Source organism: Sinocyclocheilus rhinocerous, unplaced genomic scaffold (assembly GCF_001515625.1).
Source record: "Sinocyclocheilus rhinocerous isolate Xijiao unplaced genomic scaffold, SAMN03320098_v1.1 scaffold919, whole genome shotgun sequence".
NCBI lineage: Eukaryota > Metazoa > Chordata > Actinopteri > Cypriniformes > Cyprinidae > Sinocyclocheilus > Sinocyclocheilus rhinocerous.
Window position 1 is genome coordinate 1,264,690 of NW_015637585.1, and position 18,526 is coordinate 1,283,215.

At 38.0% G+C, this 18,526-nt stretch overlaps 2 protein-coding genes across 7 annotated transcripts in view; both read right to left on the reverse strand.

Moving 5' to 3' along the window:
• Positions 1-1,434: 1,434 nt before the first annotated feature.
• Positions 1,435-10,200, reverse strand: LOC107749107 (NACHT, LRR and PYD domains-containing protein 3-like). 3 transcript variants are annotated; one of them, XM_016564172.1, is made up of 11 exons: positions 10,133-10,200; positions 9,958-10,046; positions 9,661-9,786; positions 6,425-6,469; positions 4,585-6,292; positions 4,139-4,222; positions 3,946-4,020; positions 3,201-3,467; positions 2,809-2,895; positions 2,349-2,468; positions 1,435-2,179 (listed from the first exon to the last, which is right to left on the reverse strand). In XM_016564172.1, the coding sequence occupies exons 2-11, from the start codon at positions 9,983-9,985 to the stop codon at positions 2,167-2,169; spliced, it is 2,553 nt and encodes an 850-aa protein (XP_016419658.1). In that variant the 5' UTR covers positions 9,986-10,046; positions 10,133-10,200; the 3' UTR covers positions 1,435-2,166. The 3 variants fall into 3 exon arrangements, with proteins under 3 accessions (XP_016419658.1, XP_016419660.1, XP_016419661.1); XM_016564174.1 differs by having other exon boundaries at positions 10,018-10,046; positions 10,133-10,194; XM_016564175.1 differs by lacking the exons at positions 1,435-2,179; positions 2,349-2,468; positions 2,809-2,895 and having other exon boundaries at positions 3,390-3,467; positions 3,935-4,020.
• A 1,037-nt stretch (positions 10,201-11,237) lies between these two features.
• The window catches only part of LOC107749100 (NACHT, LRR and PYD domains-containing protein 3), an 8,208-nt gene continuing 919 nt past the window's right edge, over positions 11,238-18,526 (reverse strand). Inside the window, exons 3-13 of one of the 4 annotated variants that reach the window (XM_016564158.1) lie at positions 17,627-17,875; positions 17,510-17,551; positions 15,182-16,907; positions 14,026-14,109; positions 13,756-13,923; positions 13,557-13,625; positions 13,195-13,341; positions 12,948-13,106; positions 12,457-12,579; positions 11,995-12,114; positions 11,238-11,585 (exon numbers count right to left, since the gene is read on the reverse strand). In XM_016564158.1, the coding sequence (XP_016419644.1) occupies positions 11,555-11,585; positions 11,995-12,114; positions 12,457-12,579; positions 12,948-13,106; positions 13,195-13,341; positions 13,557-13,625; positions 13,756-13,923; positions 14,026-14,109; positions 15,182-16,907; positions 17,510-17,551; positions 17,627-17,875 (2,918 nt within the window). In that variant the 3' untranslated portion in view covers positions 11,238-11,554. Of the gene's footprint in view, positions 11,586-11,994; positions 12,115-12,456; positions 12,580-12,947; positions 13,107-13,194; positions 13,342-13,556; positions 13,626-13,755; positions 13,924-14,025; positions 14,110-15,181; positions 16,908-17,509; positions 17,876-18,526 lie in introns of all 4 variants that reach the window. The other 3 variants (XM_016564160.1, XM_016564157.1, XM_016564161.1) reach the window with 3 other exon arrangements.

An 18,526-nucleotide genomic window follows, 5' to 3' on the forward strand; every position in this document is an offset into this window, starting at 1 on the left:
TGGAATCTGAGAGGCCCTTTCATTTGGGGTTTGTGAAACTTAAATGGGTTTATTTTTATTACCTCTGTTTTGATGACTGATTGTATGTCCCCTGTGTTATGGAGCGAGTCTGTTATTTGTGCATAACAGTAGTTCAAAAGGGAGAGGACTAGTGACATCTCAGTATGTTTCTTTATCATCATCATCATCATTCCACTTTATATGAAAACAAGGAAAACGAACAAAAAAGGGATGTTTTGTTTCCTGTAAGACTTCATGGTGGCACCCGTCCTGTGGGGCCAGCATGAGCTCTCTTCTGTGAAGAGGACGGTACCTCACAAGGCTACTCGTAGTTGTTGTTTGTATGTACCACAATCTGAATGCCCGTTCCAATGGCATCATTTATCTTTGAGGTGTTTTTTTAGTCCCACCTGGAAGAATGAATAATAAAAAAAAAACATGACAAATGTGACAAAATGTTTAATAAACCCAGGGCATTAAGTGTTTGACCAGCACAACTCTTTTCTGTCTCATTTCTCAAATATGCTTTGAACAAATGCAGCTTTTTCTTTACATCACTCCTGCAGTTTCATGCAGAATTTGAACTCATGAAGCTGTGGACCAAAGTGCTTCTTGTCAAGTCTTAACCAATTAAATTAGCTTTTTTTTTTTTAAGATTCCTTCAATATTTTTAGTGGGTTGGATCTACAGTCAATGGGTTTTATTTCTTTCTCAGGTTAAATGTTATTAAAGTAAACCTATCCAGATTTTAGAATGTATGTTGGTGAATTCAGTGATCCATGAATGAATTGTTCATTGTGAACCTGATTATTGAAAAGATCAGACACGCACACAAACTGATCATTCATAAACCAAAAATTTTTCTCTTGACATCTGCCTTAGCTCTGGTTGGTATGAAATTAACTTTCATTTTGGTTTGTTGCTTGAGCTATGCTGTTATATGGCTTCAGAAGATTTAAATAATGGCAGTCATATGGACACTTCTATACTTTTGCCATTTTGGAGCTTGATAGCCCCTGCCCTCTTTCCATTTATATGCAAAAGAGTGGCCAGGACATTATTTAAAAAATCATTATTTGTGACCCTGGAGCACAAAACCAGTCTTAAGTAGCACGGGTATATTTGTAGCAATAGCCAAAAATACATTGTATGGGTCAAAATTATAGGTTTCTTTTATACCAAAAATCATTAGGATATTAAGTAAAGATCATGTTCCATGAAGATATTTTGTAAATTTTCTACCGTAAATATATGCAATGCTAAGGACTTCATTTGGACAACTTTAAAGGCAATTCTCAATATTTTGATTTTTTTGCACCCTCAGATTCCAGATTTTCAAGTTTTCAACTTTCAATAGTTCTATCTCGGCCAAATATTGTCCTATCCTAACAAACCATACATCAATGGAAAGCTTATTTATTCAGCTTTCAGATGTATAAATCTCAATTTGGAAAAAATTGACACTTAAGACTGGTTTTGTGGTCCCAAGGTCACATTTGTGATTCACAGCAGAAAGAATCATGCCGGTTTGGAACAACATAAAGTCAGTTTTCATTTTTGGGTAAGCTGTTCCTTGAAGTAATGCAAATGAATAAACATCTACAGAGACTTCGCTTTCATGTTTTATTTATTTTTTACAATATTGCAAAATGAGATCAGTGATAACATGCTACTAAATTACTGACACTATATTTTGAAAGTATATCCAGAGGAGAACTGAAGCCTGGTTTCTCCCAAGGCTTTTCGTCTCCATTATCAACTGTCAAATGAATCCTCTGCATCACAAAATAATAACCCCAACTTAAAATTACAAGTATATCCAATTTTTTTCTGCACACAAACCGTACACTCACATAGTCACAATATATAAAATTTAGCAAATCTCAACTTCTTGATTGATTGTATCATCAAATGTTACCCCAAAATCACCCAGCTCTAAACTACCCGAAAAATTAACCATCAACATCATGAAACTGTAAAGCTGATTTGAAACAATATGTATTGTGAAAAGAGTTATATAAATAAACTGACTTGACAACTATTACAATACAACACCTAACTGCATTTTATATACATTTGGGTTATGTCGTCATCTCCATCCACAGCTCTTAAGTGAAGGTGCTGCTTTTGTAGCTTTCTCCTAGTTATCACGCCGTACCATTAGTTTTAAAACAAGGACCTTAAAAATGGACAGACGAGATAAAACATGTATAAATATATGTGATCATACACTCTTATAACATAAAATGTTCACGTGGAAATCTTGTATAAATCATAAAAAGTATGGTATCATTTTACAGTTCTCATTATCTATGCATTCATTTGTTTTAACCTTAGTTTTTACTTACTTCCGCAAAGTCTCCATAGAACAGCCCTGAGAACTCAAATGAATCATCACCTTCTGGTTGCAGCTAAGTTCACGGTCCTTATAATGTGTACATTTTTGAGACTGTTTATGGCAAACCAACCTTCATAACCAGAAAGCACAAAGCATAGCATCACTGCAGAGTCATTAACAAACCTGACATCTGTTTTTAATAGAAAACAATCACTGAAAATAATCACAACAATGATTTGTGGGAGAAACGGACCTAAATTTAAGTAGCTATTCACAGAGCTATAAGAGATTGCTCCTCAGCTGGGTTTGTTCCTCACAAAATATGTAACTTCGGAAGACTATGCTGCACAAGTCACATCATGGTGTTTTTGTTTTGAAGCTTAAAATCTCTAGTCTCTATTAAACTGCATAGAAAAGATATACAAGTAAATTTACTGATGCAAAAAGTATGATGATAGACCAATACAAACCCGTCAACTTTCATAATACAGGCTGGTCTTGTGCGTGACCTCTGTAAGATCTTGATACCCTCCTCCAGTAAAAAGTAAGCATCTACCCTAGTTAAAGATAAAATGATATCGATTTTAGGAACTGAAACACTTAATACTTTGCTTCTCACACATTCATTTGAACAATTCCATAGTTGAAATGGATCTGTTAGCAAGAACATATCTTCTGAGATATGTTAAATATCCTCTGGGTTCCACAGAATAAAGTCAACCGGTTTGGAACGACATGAGGTTGAGTAAATTATGACAGAAGTTTCATTTTTGGGTGGACCATCCTTTAAAATATGACCTACACATTAGTTCATAATTTATACAGACACAGGACAGAAGGTGATTTCAAATCCTATTCCTACTTGAGTTCTGTTAGACTGGGGCAGTTCTGGATGATCTGAAGGGTCCAAACACACCATCTCTTGGTCAGGCAGTCTACTCTTATCTCCATCTTTTTGAGTTTAGAGAAAGAACAGGGAATAAGCATTAATGCATCTGAATCCTTTTGGTGAATTATCTGAAAAAGTTTGGTCCAGTTGATGTTGTTGAGCTCTGAGCGTGGGAAGGTGAGACCAAGTGATTGCAAAGATCCTGCAGGATCAACATGCCATGGAGGTTGTATGCAGATTCTATACAAAAAAAAGAAGATAAAGAAAAAAGAAAAAAAGAAGAAGAATTGATATCAATTAGACATATGTACTGTATATCATAGAATCCGTTTGTTGTGTCTATAAACCAAAAGTCCTTGCTTAGAGCTTTATGATGATTAATTGATGGTCTGTTTTGGTCATTTGTATTATACATTATTATATATTATTAGTGATCAAAGATGCTGTAGTCACAAATTTAGCTTCATTATTTCTAGCATAACAATAATCTGAAGGTATTAGATTGACTGTGGACAACAAACATGCCAGATAAATGTGAGAGATTTGCCAGACAAAGGCTTATACACACGTGTACAGAAAAAACAATTATGCTATCATGATTACTGGAGGTGTTTATATGATTGGTTATCCAAAATATGTGTCATATATATTTTTCCAGTTATCATGAGAAAGAGGCCATTTGATGAACAGAAAAAAAAACAATTAACTTTTTCTTCACCTGGATAGCTCTTCGCTGGTTGACAGATCAGCTCTACGGACAGTACAAGTCCCAACATTTGATATGACATGAACACTGCAAAGCACGGATAAAATCTCTATGAACTAAAACCAAAACAAAAGCACACGTGTGCATAAAATACATCAAATGTACAGTATATGTATTCTGAGTGAGTGGTATTAAAAAACATTACTCCTGTGTGTTCAGGGTCTGTCCTCTTGTCAGAACACACATCAGCTCAACAAGATCAGAGACCGATGGATCCTCTAGAGACAAACTTCAAAATCAAATCCAGAACATTACTAAATAATAAATACAGACTAAATAATCAAGTTAAACTTTCAACAACAAACAATAAAAATATGACATTAAAAAATGTAGAAAATATGTATTTGTAATTTAAACAGATTTCAGAGTGAATTATGTTACACAGAACATTTTTAATAATGTCAGAAAAGTTTCATCTTAATATTTTGTGATTAGTTTGACAGTTGTAAGACTTTTGTTTTACATTAGGAATACTTGAAAATAGATTGAACCAGTGGTGGTGGTATCACAATAAGACAGGACTACAAACGGTATGAATATTAAAACATCTTCAGTGTAGGATTTGCTGTAGACAGCAAAGAGTGCACTTACGTTAATTTCTTAAACTTGGGGAGTGCAGGCAGAATCATCATCAACTTTTCAGATGTTAATCTGCAATCAAGGAGATCCAGTTCTTCTATGCACTGACAGCACTGAGAGCAGTACAGCAGGGCCCAGCAGTCTGTTCTTCTAAAGATTGCACCATATGCATTAATCCTATTCCAGGATTTCATAGCTTTTATCACAAAGTCCTCTTCATGAAGTTCATAGAGGCAGTGAAGAATAAAAAGTGTTCTATAATGATAAATATCACTTTGGAGCTCTTTCAAAATCCATTCTTTAAGAAGGGCCTGTGTGTTTGGGTGAACAAACAGACCAAGTGTCTTTCTAAGTGTGTGTCTCACATCCTTATTCAAGAGACCGAATACAAATTGAACCACAGCTGCAAAACGTGGAGGATGCTCCAACCATCCACTGTCTTGAACAGAAATTAGCTGTGCAAGTTTTCTCGGGGACTCTTCTTCATCCAGAATGACACAGTAGAGAGCGGTGAAGAACTCCTGAAAGCTGAGATGCATGAAACTGAACATCGTCTCTTGGCAGATTCTTCTTTTAAAAAGGAACTTGCAAAGAAATGGATTGGCAACAGGGTCTGAAATTGTTTCATAAACAGTTTTCTCATCCAACAAGACTTGTTGTTCCAGCATCCCTCTCTCTGCCAGCTGACCCAGACTCCTCAGCAGGGTCGGCACAGACTGACTCAAACCCTGGCAGTGATGCTTCAGTAGAGTGGACACAAAGTCAACATAGATGGAGGTGGTGGTTTCCAATACGCTTGTCACATCTGCACCAACTCTGAAACGTTCCTTGATAGTTGTGCAGATGATCCAGCAGATCACAGGGATAGAGCAGGTGGTGAAGAGGTTTTCATTTGTCTTCACAAATGTATAAGCCCTCCTGAAAAGTTCCTCATCCTGAAAGAACTTCTGGAAGTACTCCTCCACCCCCTTCTCAGAGAAACCCATAATCTCAGTGAAACGCTGAGGTCCTTTGAGCAGCTTGCTCAGTGTGTCTGTAGCTGTAGATCTGGTGGCGACCAGCAGGAAGGACTCTGGCAAGATGTGACCCCTCAACAGGGCACAAAGAGTGACCTCAGCTGGAGCTTTCTGAATCACATCAGTGTGAGGTGACATGTCATAAATGTCCTGTGTGAGTCTCAACTCATCAAATCCATCAATGATAAAAAGTATCTTCTCTGGTGACTGCTGCAGTATCTGTGAGATCTCATCTGATGTTAAACTGCAGCTGTAGCTCAAGACCTCCACCAAACTCTTTATGCCAGCAATGCGGTTTATTTCTTTACACTTTAAGTGGAACACAATAGCAAACCGCTCTTTGTAGAGTTTATCAGATGCCCAGTCCATCATGATCTTCTGCACAGTTAAGGTCTTCCCATTCCCTGAATTTCCCTGCAGTATAACAGAACTAGGACTGATCCCATGGCCATCTGGGTTGAACAGATAGTTCAGATGGGAAGATTCATCACCACTCCTGGAGCTGAGGACCTGCTGGAAGTCCTCTCCACTGGAGCAGAGCTCTGCTTCTCTCTCTTTTTGATCTCTATGTCTCTGAAGGATCAGCGGTTGTGTGTAGCGCTCAGACAGCAGCACTCGTTCACCAGGCAGAGAGTTATACTCAGTCACATACTGATACTCTGTGCAGATCCGTGTCTTATGTTTGAAAATCAATGATCTTGTTGCTTCAGAAATAAAACAACCAATATTCAGAGGGTTAGTGCCTTTTAGAACAAATTCTGATTCCGCTACATTGTTGCTTATAAATTAATAGGTAGAAGGAAAAATATTCAACACATATCAGACTTATCCATTACCTGACGTTTGTGTTGTTTCAGAGTGTGGGCGATCAAAAGTGAAACCTGCAGAAAATTAGAAACTTACTCTTAATATCAATTAATTATAAATTATAGATTGTTAACAGCTAAATTTAGAACATATATAGCATTAATATAACTTTATTAGTACATATTTGATACATATATCTTTTACTAATCCAACAATGCACATATTTTATCATATGACTTGATACATATAAAACAAAAGGAAATCAACAGAAATACTTGAAAGCTGCCGTCCGTAAGTTTTGCCTCTTTGTCGCCATCTCTGTTTGAAAACCTGCAACTGCAGCTGTGTGCGGAATTATACTCCATGCATGGGGTTGTGCTCCAGCGCGGATGAATCTAATGTTTTGAGGTGAATGTGTGGCTGTCAGTCACCGCACCAGTGTGGATATTTACTGTACTTCGCAATCAAAGATTCTAGCCTACGTCTTGGAATATATGACCCAAATAAGAATTTTCACCAGATATTGTCATCTGAACAACTAGCAAGTCTGCCACGTTTGTTCTGACCAACTGAGGAAAAAAGCATTACAATAAATCGCGCAACCAATGGTGATTAAGTGTAACAATTGGTTAGCTCATATCACATCAAACAGTGCAAATTATTATTGTTAAACTTTATTCTCAAATTCTTAATGTTAACAACATCAGCATTGCGTGACTATGAGTATAGTGTGTATCAGCGTGTGATTTCAGTTTCTGTACAGTCTAAACCAGGGTTCCTCAAATCTTGCCCTGGAGGGCCAATGCGCTGCAGAGTTTAGCTCCAACCCTGATCAAACTTACTTACCTGTGATTTTCTAATGAAGACATTGATTAGCATGCTCAGGTGTGTTTGATTAGGGTTAGAGCTAAACTCTGCAGGAAAGTGGATCTCGTGGGCCAGATTTGAGGATCCCTGGTCTAAACTCTAATTGTCATACCATTCGAATTTCATATTAAGAAATTCTTTTAACCCAAAAAGCAAATTATGCTCCCTTCGAACTGGTTGTATTTAAAATACAGATCTTGTGTAATCCAAGGCTATCTGTAATCAGATGCACATTTGAAACTTATAAACGCATAATCCTTTCTGGATTGCAATCCGCCATCAAAATGATACATTTCATTATTCTGGCTGCTGTGAGAAAAGGCTATAAACGATCCGCCACCTGCAGGATCCTCACATGCGATAGCCTAGTAGCCGGGACAAGTTCTTTATGTTTACAGAAGTGACATAATGACGCAGTGCCATGCTCGAATTTCCCGCAAAAACCTACCTGTAACACTCAAATTACAAAACATTATTATAAGCTTACCATTGTGAATCGGGCTAAAGTAAGGCGCTAGTTTTGAACACTGGCTGGTCATGTACAGGTACATCTAAAAAAAATTTAATATCATGAAAAAGGTCAATATTTTTTGTCACTCATTTCAGAAAGTGAAACCCATATATTATATAGATTCATTACACATAAGAGTGAAATATTTCAAGCCTTTATTTCTTGAAATTTTACAGATAATGAAAACCCAAAATTCAGTGTCTCAGAAAATTAGAATATTACATAAGATCAATAAAAAAAAAGGATATTTTAAACAGAAATGTCAGGCTTCTGAAAAGTGTGTTCATTTCTATGCACTCAATTATTGGTTGGGCCTCCTTTTGCATGAATTACTGCATCAATGCGGCGTGGCATGGAGGCAATCAGCCTGTGGCACTGCTCAGGTGTAATGGAAGCCCAGGTTGCTTTGATAGCGGCCTTCAGGTCATCTGCATTGTTGGGTCTGGTGCCTCTCATCTTCCTCTTGACAATACCCCAGAGATTCTCTAAAAGTCCTCTTTTCATATGAAAGTAAATTTTGCATTTCATTTGGAAATCAAGGTCCCAGAGTCTGGAGGAAGAGTGGAGAGGCACAGAAACCATGTTGCTTGAAGTCCAGTGTGAAGTTTCCACAGTCAGTGATGATTTGGGCTGCCATGATAAGAGTGAAATATTTCAAGCCTTTATTTCTTGAAATTTTACAGATAATGAAAACCCAAAATTCAGTGTCTCAGAAAATTAGAATATTACATAAGATCAATAAAAAAAGGATATTTTAAACAGAAATGAAAAAATGAAAAGTATGTTCATTTCTATGCACTCAATACTTGGTTGGGCCGCCTTTTGCATGAATTACTGCATCAATGCGGCGTGGCATGGAGGCAATCAGCCTGTGGCACTGCTCAGGTGTAATGGAAGCCCAGGTTGCTTTGATAGCGGCCTTCAGGTCATCTGCATTGTTGGGTCTGGTGTCTCTCATCTTCCTCTCATTAGATTCTCTATGGGGTTCAGGTCAGGCGAGTTTGCTAGCCAATCAAGCACAGTAACACCATGGTCACTGAACCAGCTTTTGGTACCTTTGGCAGTGTGGGCAGGTGCCAAGTCCTGCTGGAAAATGAAATCAGCACCTCCATAAAGCTTGTCAGCAGAAGGAAGCATGAAGTGCTCTAAAATTTCCAGGTAGATGGCTGCGTTGACTGTGGACTTCAGAAAACACAGTGGACCAACACCAGCAGATGACATGGCAGCCCAAATCATCACTGACTGTGGAAACTTCACACTGGACTTCAAGCAACATGGTTTCTGTGCCTCTCCACTCTTCCTCCAGACTCTGGGACCTTGATTTCCAAATGAAATGCAAAATGTACTTTCATCTGAAAAGAGGACTTTGGACCACTGAGCAACAGTCCAGTTCTTTTTCTCCACAGCCCAGGTAAGACGCTTCTGACGTTGTCTCTGGTTCAGGAGTGGCTTGACACGAGGAATGCGACATTTGTAGCCCATGTCTAGGATTCGTCTGTGCGTAGTGGCTCTTGATGCGCTGACGCCAGCCTCAGTCCACTCCTTGTGAAGCTCCCCCAAATTCTTGAATGGATTTTGCCTGTGAATTTTGGGTTTTCATTATCTGTAAGCCATATCAAAATTTCAAGAATTAAAGGCTTGAAATGTTTCACTCTATGTGTAATGAATCTATATAATATATGGGTTTCACTTTCTGAAATGAGTGACAAAAGATATTGACCTTTTTCATGATATTGTAATTTTTTTAGATGTACCTGTACTTGCTTAAATATTGATTTTGGATCATTTTTAACCAAAAAAAGTTACGGACTGCAGCTTTAAGAAATTATCAGAAACATTATCCGAAATATGTTCAGCATTTATGAAGTACAAATTTTTGTTACTTACCATGTGCATTATGTAGGAAGTGGACATCGCCTGTTATTGTATTGTTAGTGAGTACAGGAGCTATAATATGACCTCCACTCTGAGCTGCAGCGCTGACATTTGGCCCAGCGCGAGATCTGAAACGGCCTACATGACAAGGGAAAAAATTTGGCCTGAAATATCAACGAAATAAGCACTTATTCAGTACAGTAATACAAGCTTTGTATAGAGCTAAAGATCAGAGAAAGATTTGACACAAGCTTTAACTTAAAAGTACTTTTATTTTACAGAATAAAAATCAATAAACTTAAAGATCACGTTCTTTAGTCTTGAGTGACGAAATCATGTCATGAGAGAAAATACTTAAGTTTTACATACTGCAGAAAGTGCCCATTTCAGTTAATTTTCTGCAAGAATAGAAACACACGCACACATTGTGTTAGACTTTCCACTGCAGAATAAGTTGTAGTTAGCATAGGTTTTGAAACGCTACCTTATTTTCACCGGGAAGAAAGCAAGAATGGCGCATGTTGAAGTAGATGACAAACGGGTGCTTCCGTGATCATGCAGGTTTGAAAGCAGTGTTGCCAACTCTCACAAGATAATAAGCAACCGCAGCCTCAGAAACAAGCCCAAAACAAGCCCAATATTATTATATTATTTATTATCATCAATATGATTTAATATCAATTGTTTATTTCTATTATTGTTTGTTCTCTGCACATCTCTGTTGGTGCCCTTGTTTGTCCATTTACATCTACTAACATTCAGCGCTTGGATTACAACATTTACTCTCACTTTACTCTAATGGGGGATGATAAATAACGCTACAGCAAATGTATTATTGCACTGGGGATTGGCTATAGCTGCGAGCAGACAGTGTCAACAATATATTGGGAAAAAAACAGCGATCATAAATGTAAAAAAACGAAGTTGCTTGTCAGGTTTTCCTAATAAGCAACCATATTTTTTAAATAAGGCCAAAAAACCGCGACCCGTGATTTTTTAGCGCGACTTAGCGCGACTTCACAAAAAAAGAAGCCCAAAGTCGCGTAAAATACGCGGACTTGGCAACTGTGTTTGAAAGGCGTATGACAGTGGCATCTCGAACGGATGTCAGAAAGAGAAGAGTGTGTGACAAATATCTAGTCACTTGAGTCTTTAATCTCCAACCTAAAATACAGCGATGTTAAATCATACCTTAAAACTGTTCAAATAGTTGATTTAATGTGTTTTCATAAGCCTGTGCTATACTACTGAATTAAAACAAGACTGAATTTGAAAAGACATGGATAATACATATTTTCCTTTTCATGCTTTGTTTTTCTGTGTTGAAATCCATTTGATTTGTTCACTGCTCACATAAAAAAATCTGAAAAACTGATGTAACTTTAACTTACTCTAAATCTGTTCCAACGAACAAACAAACTTATCTACATCTTGGATAGCCTGAGGTGAGTTCATTTTCAGCATAATTATTTTTTAGCAGGAGGGGAACAATAAATATATTTGAATATTATGAGTCCACACAGATAATTTTAACAAATTTGTTCAAAAGCTTGAACCAAAACACAGAAGCACCATTAAAGGCGGTGAAAGTGATCATGACAAAGTTTATTTGTTTAAAACCAATAACAAACACAATTATACTAATAAAGCTTTTTTTCCCCTTAAGAATAAATAGATCTGGAATCAAATTGGCCTAGGGCTATACCAGAGTGAGATAGATATTTTAATCAAATGTGAAAAAATTAAAAAATAATTCAAAATAAAAGTCTACAGGGAGGAGTAACTAATAGCAAATAGTTAAAACAACTGAAGTTCATTCTTTTCCTCTTAATACATCCTCCAGTTATTACATGTCGTCTTTTCAGTTGCACCAAAAGACTCAGAAAAACAGAGCAGCTCAGCAGCTTCAGTTAACCTCAGGTAGTTCAAGTTTAGACCTGGGGAGCAACCGGGAAAGATGAGAGAAAATTACAATGCTGCACTTAAGAGATTCTTAAAGGGGTCATATGATGCCATTTCAATTTTATCTTTCTCTTTGGAGTGTTACAAGCTCTTGGTGCATAAAGAAGATCTGTAAAGTTGCAAAGACTAAAGTCTCAAATCCAAAGAGATATTCTTTATAAAAGTTAAGAGTCAGCCACGCCTACCTAAAACGGCTCGTTCTAACACGCCCCCACATGTCTACGTCACGAACCTTAAACCGCATAAACACATTTCATTACACCAAATACACAAAATAATGTTCTTTTTAGCAACATCATATGACCCCTTTAACACTACATAATAATAACAATAAAGGCCATATTATATAAGCCCCTTAATTATTCTCAACCAATCAGAACTCACTTTATGTCTTCTGTACATTTCTCTCCACAGAACTCAATGGTCACTCTCTGGTTGCAGCTGAGCTCCTCGATCTGCTTGGTGTGACGAGTGCAGCGGTCAGAGGATTTACTGCATCTGAACCTTCACACAGACACAGAACAGCAGCACACATTCAATACAGCATAAACACACGTATTTTAAAAAACATGGATAATAGATTTCATTAAAAGATTATTTGAAAGAATCTGTCATATTTGGTCAAGTCACAAAAGCTGCTGATGCCTAACATGTGTGAAATCACAGCACAGAAAGGTAAATGTGAAAGATCATCAGAGAATATGCATATTTTCATATAAAAAATACACATTTCACATTCATCAAGCACTCATCTACAGCTGTCCATACCACTAGTAGATTATTTAGAACTAACATAACATATGACTACAAATAAACATATATGCAAAGATCATTTATATTACAAACCCTCTAATGTTCACAATGCACTCGGGACGTTTTGCGGATTCCTGCAATAACTTGATTCCCTCCTCCATTAAAAGACCAGGGAGCCACTCAGCACCATCGGAGCACTTTGAACCAGAGTCAAAACTACAAAACAGAGATGTTACTGTGAGATAAGGCTGACATGTTTGATTCTACACCAAACCAGCTGAGAAAATGAGAAAAATTGTTTTAAAAAAATAGTCAAAATGGCATTTCACTTTTATTCTTCCAGGTATTTCAGAGCTTACAGTCACAACATGTGAAAAAAAAGTGAAAATTTAATTTGTTAAATTTGTGAAAAGCATGGCAGGGGGCAATTGCTTATTCTATTGCCCTTCTTTATTTTATGTTTACTTATGATACAAAGAATTACTTAGACTTACATTTACTGTATAATGACCCCATTTATAAAGTACACTAATGCACTAATACACACAAACCAAATGGACAAACACAGAGCTAATTACTCTTACCTGATCACAGCCAGTCTAGGACAAGACTCTACGAGGAAGAGGATTCTGGAAGCCCAAGTCTCTGTCAGGATGGGAACGGAAAGATTTATCGCACTCAAACCAGACACAGATGGCAGCTGAGACAGCAGAGCATCGACCTGCCTGTTAAAATCTGCACTTCTACAGACAGAGAGAAAGAGTTACAGATAGAGTAATCTCTATCCACAAAGAGCATGACAGGAAGGTGAAGGTGGTTTCGAAAACATACTCTTCTGTTATACAGTTTACACTGTGGAAGGCCTGCAAGAAGCTCTCAACATTAATACTGGATGCCTTTGAATGTGGACATTTGAGAATGATTTCTGACAGTGACGGTTCATTCTGTAGGCCTGAACACCATTTCACCACATTCAACCTGTCAACAAGAAACACACTTCCTCATATATCTGAATCATTGTGTGTATCATCAAGTGTACACGTCCAATAAGTCTGAATGCAGGAGTCTTACAAAGAGGTTGCACAACAATGCATAGTGACACTTGTCAAGTAACTGTATTCATTAGAGATTCATAAAAATAATAAGAATCATAAAACACAGATCAGTCCAGTTGTGTGGGAAAAAATCCTTACACGAGCTTTCCTTCAAAGCTGAAGAGCCGCAGAGACGAGCAGAGACTTTCTGCATCATCAGTCCTTAAACTGTCAACCAGAGCATATAATAAACAGTCATTACATTAACATCTCAAATTAAAAGCATGGAGTTTGGGTCTTAGCTGAGTGAAATTTGCTGCTTAAAGTATGCAAATGTAAGAAAATGTTCTTGAGATACCTGATCTCCTCCCATTTGGCTTTGGTCTGCAGGAAGTCTGTGATGACGTGGGCAGTGTCAGCTGAGATGCTCTTCACTGCTATCTGAAGTCCACCCACGTTCTTCTGTTTGTGCAGAGCATTAAGAACCTGCTGCACACTTTCATCTGACAGACAGCTGCTGTTCAGTCTGTAAAAGAGATTTATATGCTTATCAGTTATATCATGACATTTATCAGCCACAAATATGATCAGCAGCTCTGTGCTGAACAGAAAAGTCACAGATCTTTACCTCAGTTCTCGAAGCCGCTTTCCTTCTCCGAGAGCTGCGAGCAGATCAGTGACATCTGTGTCTGAAAAGTTTTGCACTGTCAACCTAAAAACAAAATATCGTCAAAATCACTTAACTCATTGATCGAGCAACTTTTAAACATTATTTATTTATTTTTGGAAACAATTAGGGGCCTGTTTCATAAAACAAGTTTACCAAATAAGCCAGGTTTATTTCAGTTAGTCTGATGTATTATCAGACGATTTGGTTCAAAATAAGTCAGACTAACTGAAATAAACCTGGCTTATTTGGTAAACTTGTTTTATGAAACAGGTCCCTGATATACTATTGAAGTCTGCATTTCTCACATAATTTAAAATGTGTGACTTTCCTCTGACAATTTTATGTTTACATTTCATAATTGCCCATTTTTTTCTCATCTTAAAACAGCATCTTAAAATCCAACAATTGTGACTTTATATCTCAAGCATAAAGTTTTTTTAAAGGGATAGTTCACCCAAAAATGAAAATTCTGTCATTGATTACTCACCCTCATGTTGTTCAAAACCATTGTTCATCTTCGGAACACAAATTAAGATATTTTTGATGAAATCCGAGAGCTTTCTGACTCTCCATACACAGCAACGCAACTATGTTCAAGACCCAGAAAGGTAGCAAGGACATCCTTAAAATAGTCCATGTGATATCTATCAGTGGTTCAACCTTAATTTTATGAAGCTACGAGAATACTTTTTGCGCACAAAGAAAACAAAAATGACTTTATTCAACAATTTCTTCTCTTCCGTGTCAGTCTTCAACACACATACACGACATGAGGGTGAGTAATTAATGACAGAATTTTAATTTTGAACTATCTCTTTAAACTTTCTCACAATTAAGGCTGGAATACATTACACAACCTTTGCCTGGATTTTTGCCTCAATTTACAGTCTGGACGAGTTGACGCTAGTTGCTGTAAGTCAGAAACAGTCTGAAGGTTTTGGGTAGTATAAGTACATTGTTATTTCTATATGGCATCAGATATTGATTTCTACTGTTTCTCATTCAACATGTTCAAACCTAACCTCACTGGTTTATAATGTCAACCAACATATTAGAGACCATACACTAAAAATAACTGTTCTGTATTTGTGCATCACTAGATTTGCAGACTCACTCTAGTTCTGGGGTCCTGCACAGCACTGGTTGAAGCATCTTCAGCTCCTCAGCTGCAAAGTTGAGCTTCAGGTTTCTGAAGTGAGGACAGCAGTCCAGACAGTACAACAACGCCCAGCAGTCCGTCCTGCTCAGTGGATCCCAGGACATGTCTAACTCCTGCCAAGCTTCCATAGCTTTCTGCACAAACTCCTTCTCGTGGAGCTCATAGAGACAGTGGAGAATGAAGGGCAAGAAATTGTAATCTCTACTTGCGCTAACATGGAGGATCCATTCTTCCAATTGTGCCTGTACAAAGGAAGGGACAGACAGATTGTGCGTCTCTTCGAGTGAGCTGCTCACTTCTTTATGGGAGAGACCGCAGAGAAACTGAATCACAGGCAGGAAATGAGGTTCAGGACATCCATACTTCAATGGAAACTTCTCATCCAAATATAGAGCAAGATAGCTTTGCGTTTGAGAGTGGAACCGCTCCGTTAGTTTATCCAGAAAGTCTCTTTCCGCCAGTGAGATGAAGTACAGAGCGGTGAAGAACTCCTGAAAGCTGAGATGCATGAAACTGAACATGGTCTCCTGGCGGATCCTTCTCTTAAAGAGGAACTTGCACAGGAACGGACTGCCAGCAGGGTTTGAAACAGTTTCATGCATGCTTTTCTCTTCAAACAGCACTTGTTGTTCCAGCATCCCTCTCTCTGCCAGCTGACCCAGACTCCTCAGCAGGATCGGGACGTACTGACTCAAACCCTGGCAGTGATGCTCCAGAAGAGTGGACACAAAGTCAACGTAGATGGAGGTGGTGGTTTCTAGTCCACTTGTTACATCTGCACCATCACTGAACCTCTCTTGCATAACCGTGCAGATGATCCAGCAGATGACAGGGATGGAGCAGGCGGTGATGAGGGTTTCATTCGCCTTCACGCACTCAAAAGCTTTTTTGAAGAGTTCTTCATTCTGAAAGAACCTCTGGAAGTACTCCTCCACCTCTTTCTCGGAGAAGCCGATAATCTCGGTGAAACGCTGAGGGTGCTTGAGCAGACCGCCCAAGGTTTTTGTAGCTATAGATCTGGTGGTGACCAGCAGGAAGGACTCAGACAAGATGTGGCCCCTCAACAGGGCCTTCAGAGAAGCCTCAGGTGGAGCTTTTTCACAAACATGGCTGAGTTTGGGCATATTCGAGGTGTCACTGTAAGAAAACCTGAGCTCATCGAATCCATCAATGAGAATGAGAACTTTCACCGGTGACTTCTGCAGGATCTGTGAGATCTGGTCCGATGTTAAATTCGAGTTGTGACTCAAAAGCTCTGCTAAGCTTTGTTCTCCAGATATGTGGTTCAGTTCTTTGCATTTCAAGTGAAACAGACAATCAAATTTCTCTCTGTGAAGGTTTCCAGATGCCCAATCCAGCATGATCTTTTGAGCAGTGAAGGATTTGCCATTCCCAGAGTTTCCTTGGAGAATGACAGAACAAGGACTGATCCCCTTATTATCGACACTGAAAAGCTCATCCAGGATGGAGCTGTCTTTGTCCGCATTATTCCTGGAGATGAGGAGATGCTGGAAACTCCCTCCCACAGAGCACATCTCTTCTTCTCGCTCTCTCTTTTCTCTGTGTCTCATGATGATCAGAGGTTGTGTGTAGCGCTCGGACAGAAGCACATATTCACCAGGCAGAGAGTTATACTCAGTCACATATTCATATTCCCTCTGGATCCACTTCTTATATTGGTCTGTGCATAATTTATTTGTTAAGCTCATTAGTGGGAAACGGACATATCAGCATGTAAGCACTGTTGCATAGCATAAATTGTAGCTACTAAAACATCTTGAACTTCACTTTAAAAGAAAAATTCATCTAAAAATGAAAATTGGGTTATAATTTACTAATCCTCATCTTGTTTTTGCATCTCTTTTCCATAATAAAAGTGACTGGAGATTGGGAACTGGGGCTGTAAAGCCCCAAAATGACGGAAAAAGCATCATAGAGTGGTCTGGGCAACTTGCATCAAATTCCAAGTCTTTTGAAGTTATACAACAGCTTTATGTGAGGTACAGACCAAAATATAAGTCAATATTCACTCACAATCCTTCTATCTGAAGCTCTAAAATGCCTACGAAAGATGTAGGGCCTACAAAAATAGTGTCATACAAAATTGGAATGGCATGAGGATAAGTAAATGATGATGGAATTTTCATCTTTGTGTGAACTATGCTTACACATTTTGCATATTTTTTATTTATTTAAATATGTGTGCAACTTAAAAAATAGTCAAATGAAACTTAATTGAACAAATTAATTAAACAAGATGCATAGTTCAAATGATATACTTACTTAAGCTTTCTATGAGAGCTTCTGCAGTTTGTGCAATGTTACCTGTAAAGGTACACGTATTAACAGTACAAAGTTCACATGCATGTGTTATATAGGCCAGAATGAGTGTGCTCTTACCCAAGGCTCTAAACAGACATGACTCATGCTTTTCCAGTCTAGAATAAAAGGCAGATTTAACCTTGTCTCCACCAGAGTGCAGCACTTCATAAATCTCTCTCATTTTCTCCTGGTTAGTATCTGCTGCTCTGATCTTACAGTATGGCTCCCACTCCATCATGCCACTTGACCACAGCTCATCCGCTATCGGCATCACCATCTTTACTCTCTGGACAAGTGTCGCCCAGTGGGCATCCACAAACCGAGCACCTGGTGGAGAGATGATAAAATGATAATTGCTCATAAGGAAGGAAGTCCAAGCAAAACATATTAGACATTCAAAATGTACAGCAGAGTTTTAAGCATCAAAAAGTGATTTGGACATTTAAGTTACACTTAAACATCAGCTCCACTGCAATAATTTTTTATTAGTTGTTCCCAGCCTTTTTGATTTGAAAGCTCCCCACTGTCTAATAAAGCAGGGTTTCCCAAACAGGGGTTCGCAAAGGAATTTCAGGGGGTTCGCGAGTTGATGAAAAGCTATCAATTAATTAAATTATAACATTAAATAAAAAAATAATTAAAAAATAAAAAACATATTTATTTAATTTGTTTACAGAGATTACCGTGAAATCAGCTCTATTTCTGCTGTTCCATAAGTGCCACCTGCTGTCAGACAGTGGATTTATGCTTTTATCCAGTCTGTTTGCTGTTTTTGTTCAGATAAATGCAAAAACTGGACCAAATTTCTGTTCTAAATCTTAATGGGTGGATGGAAAAACACCACCTGGCACCAAACTTTTATCAACAATCTTAAGCTTGTCAGCGTATCCTGGGACGAAGCTGAAGTGCTGGCAGAGGACTGACAATGGTGGGGAGACATAAAACTGTTATATATATATATATATATATATGTATATA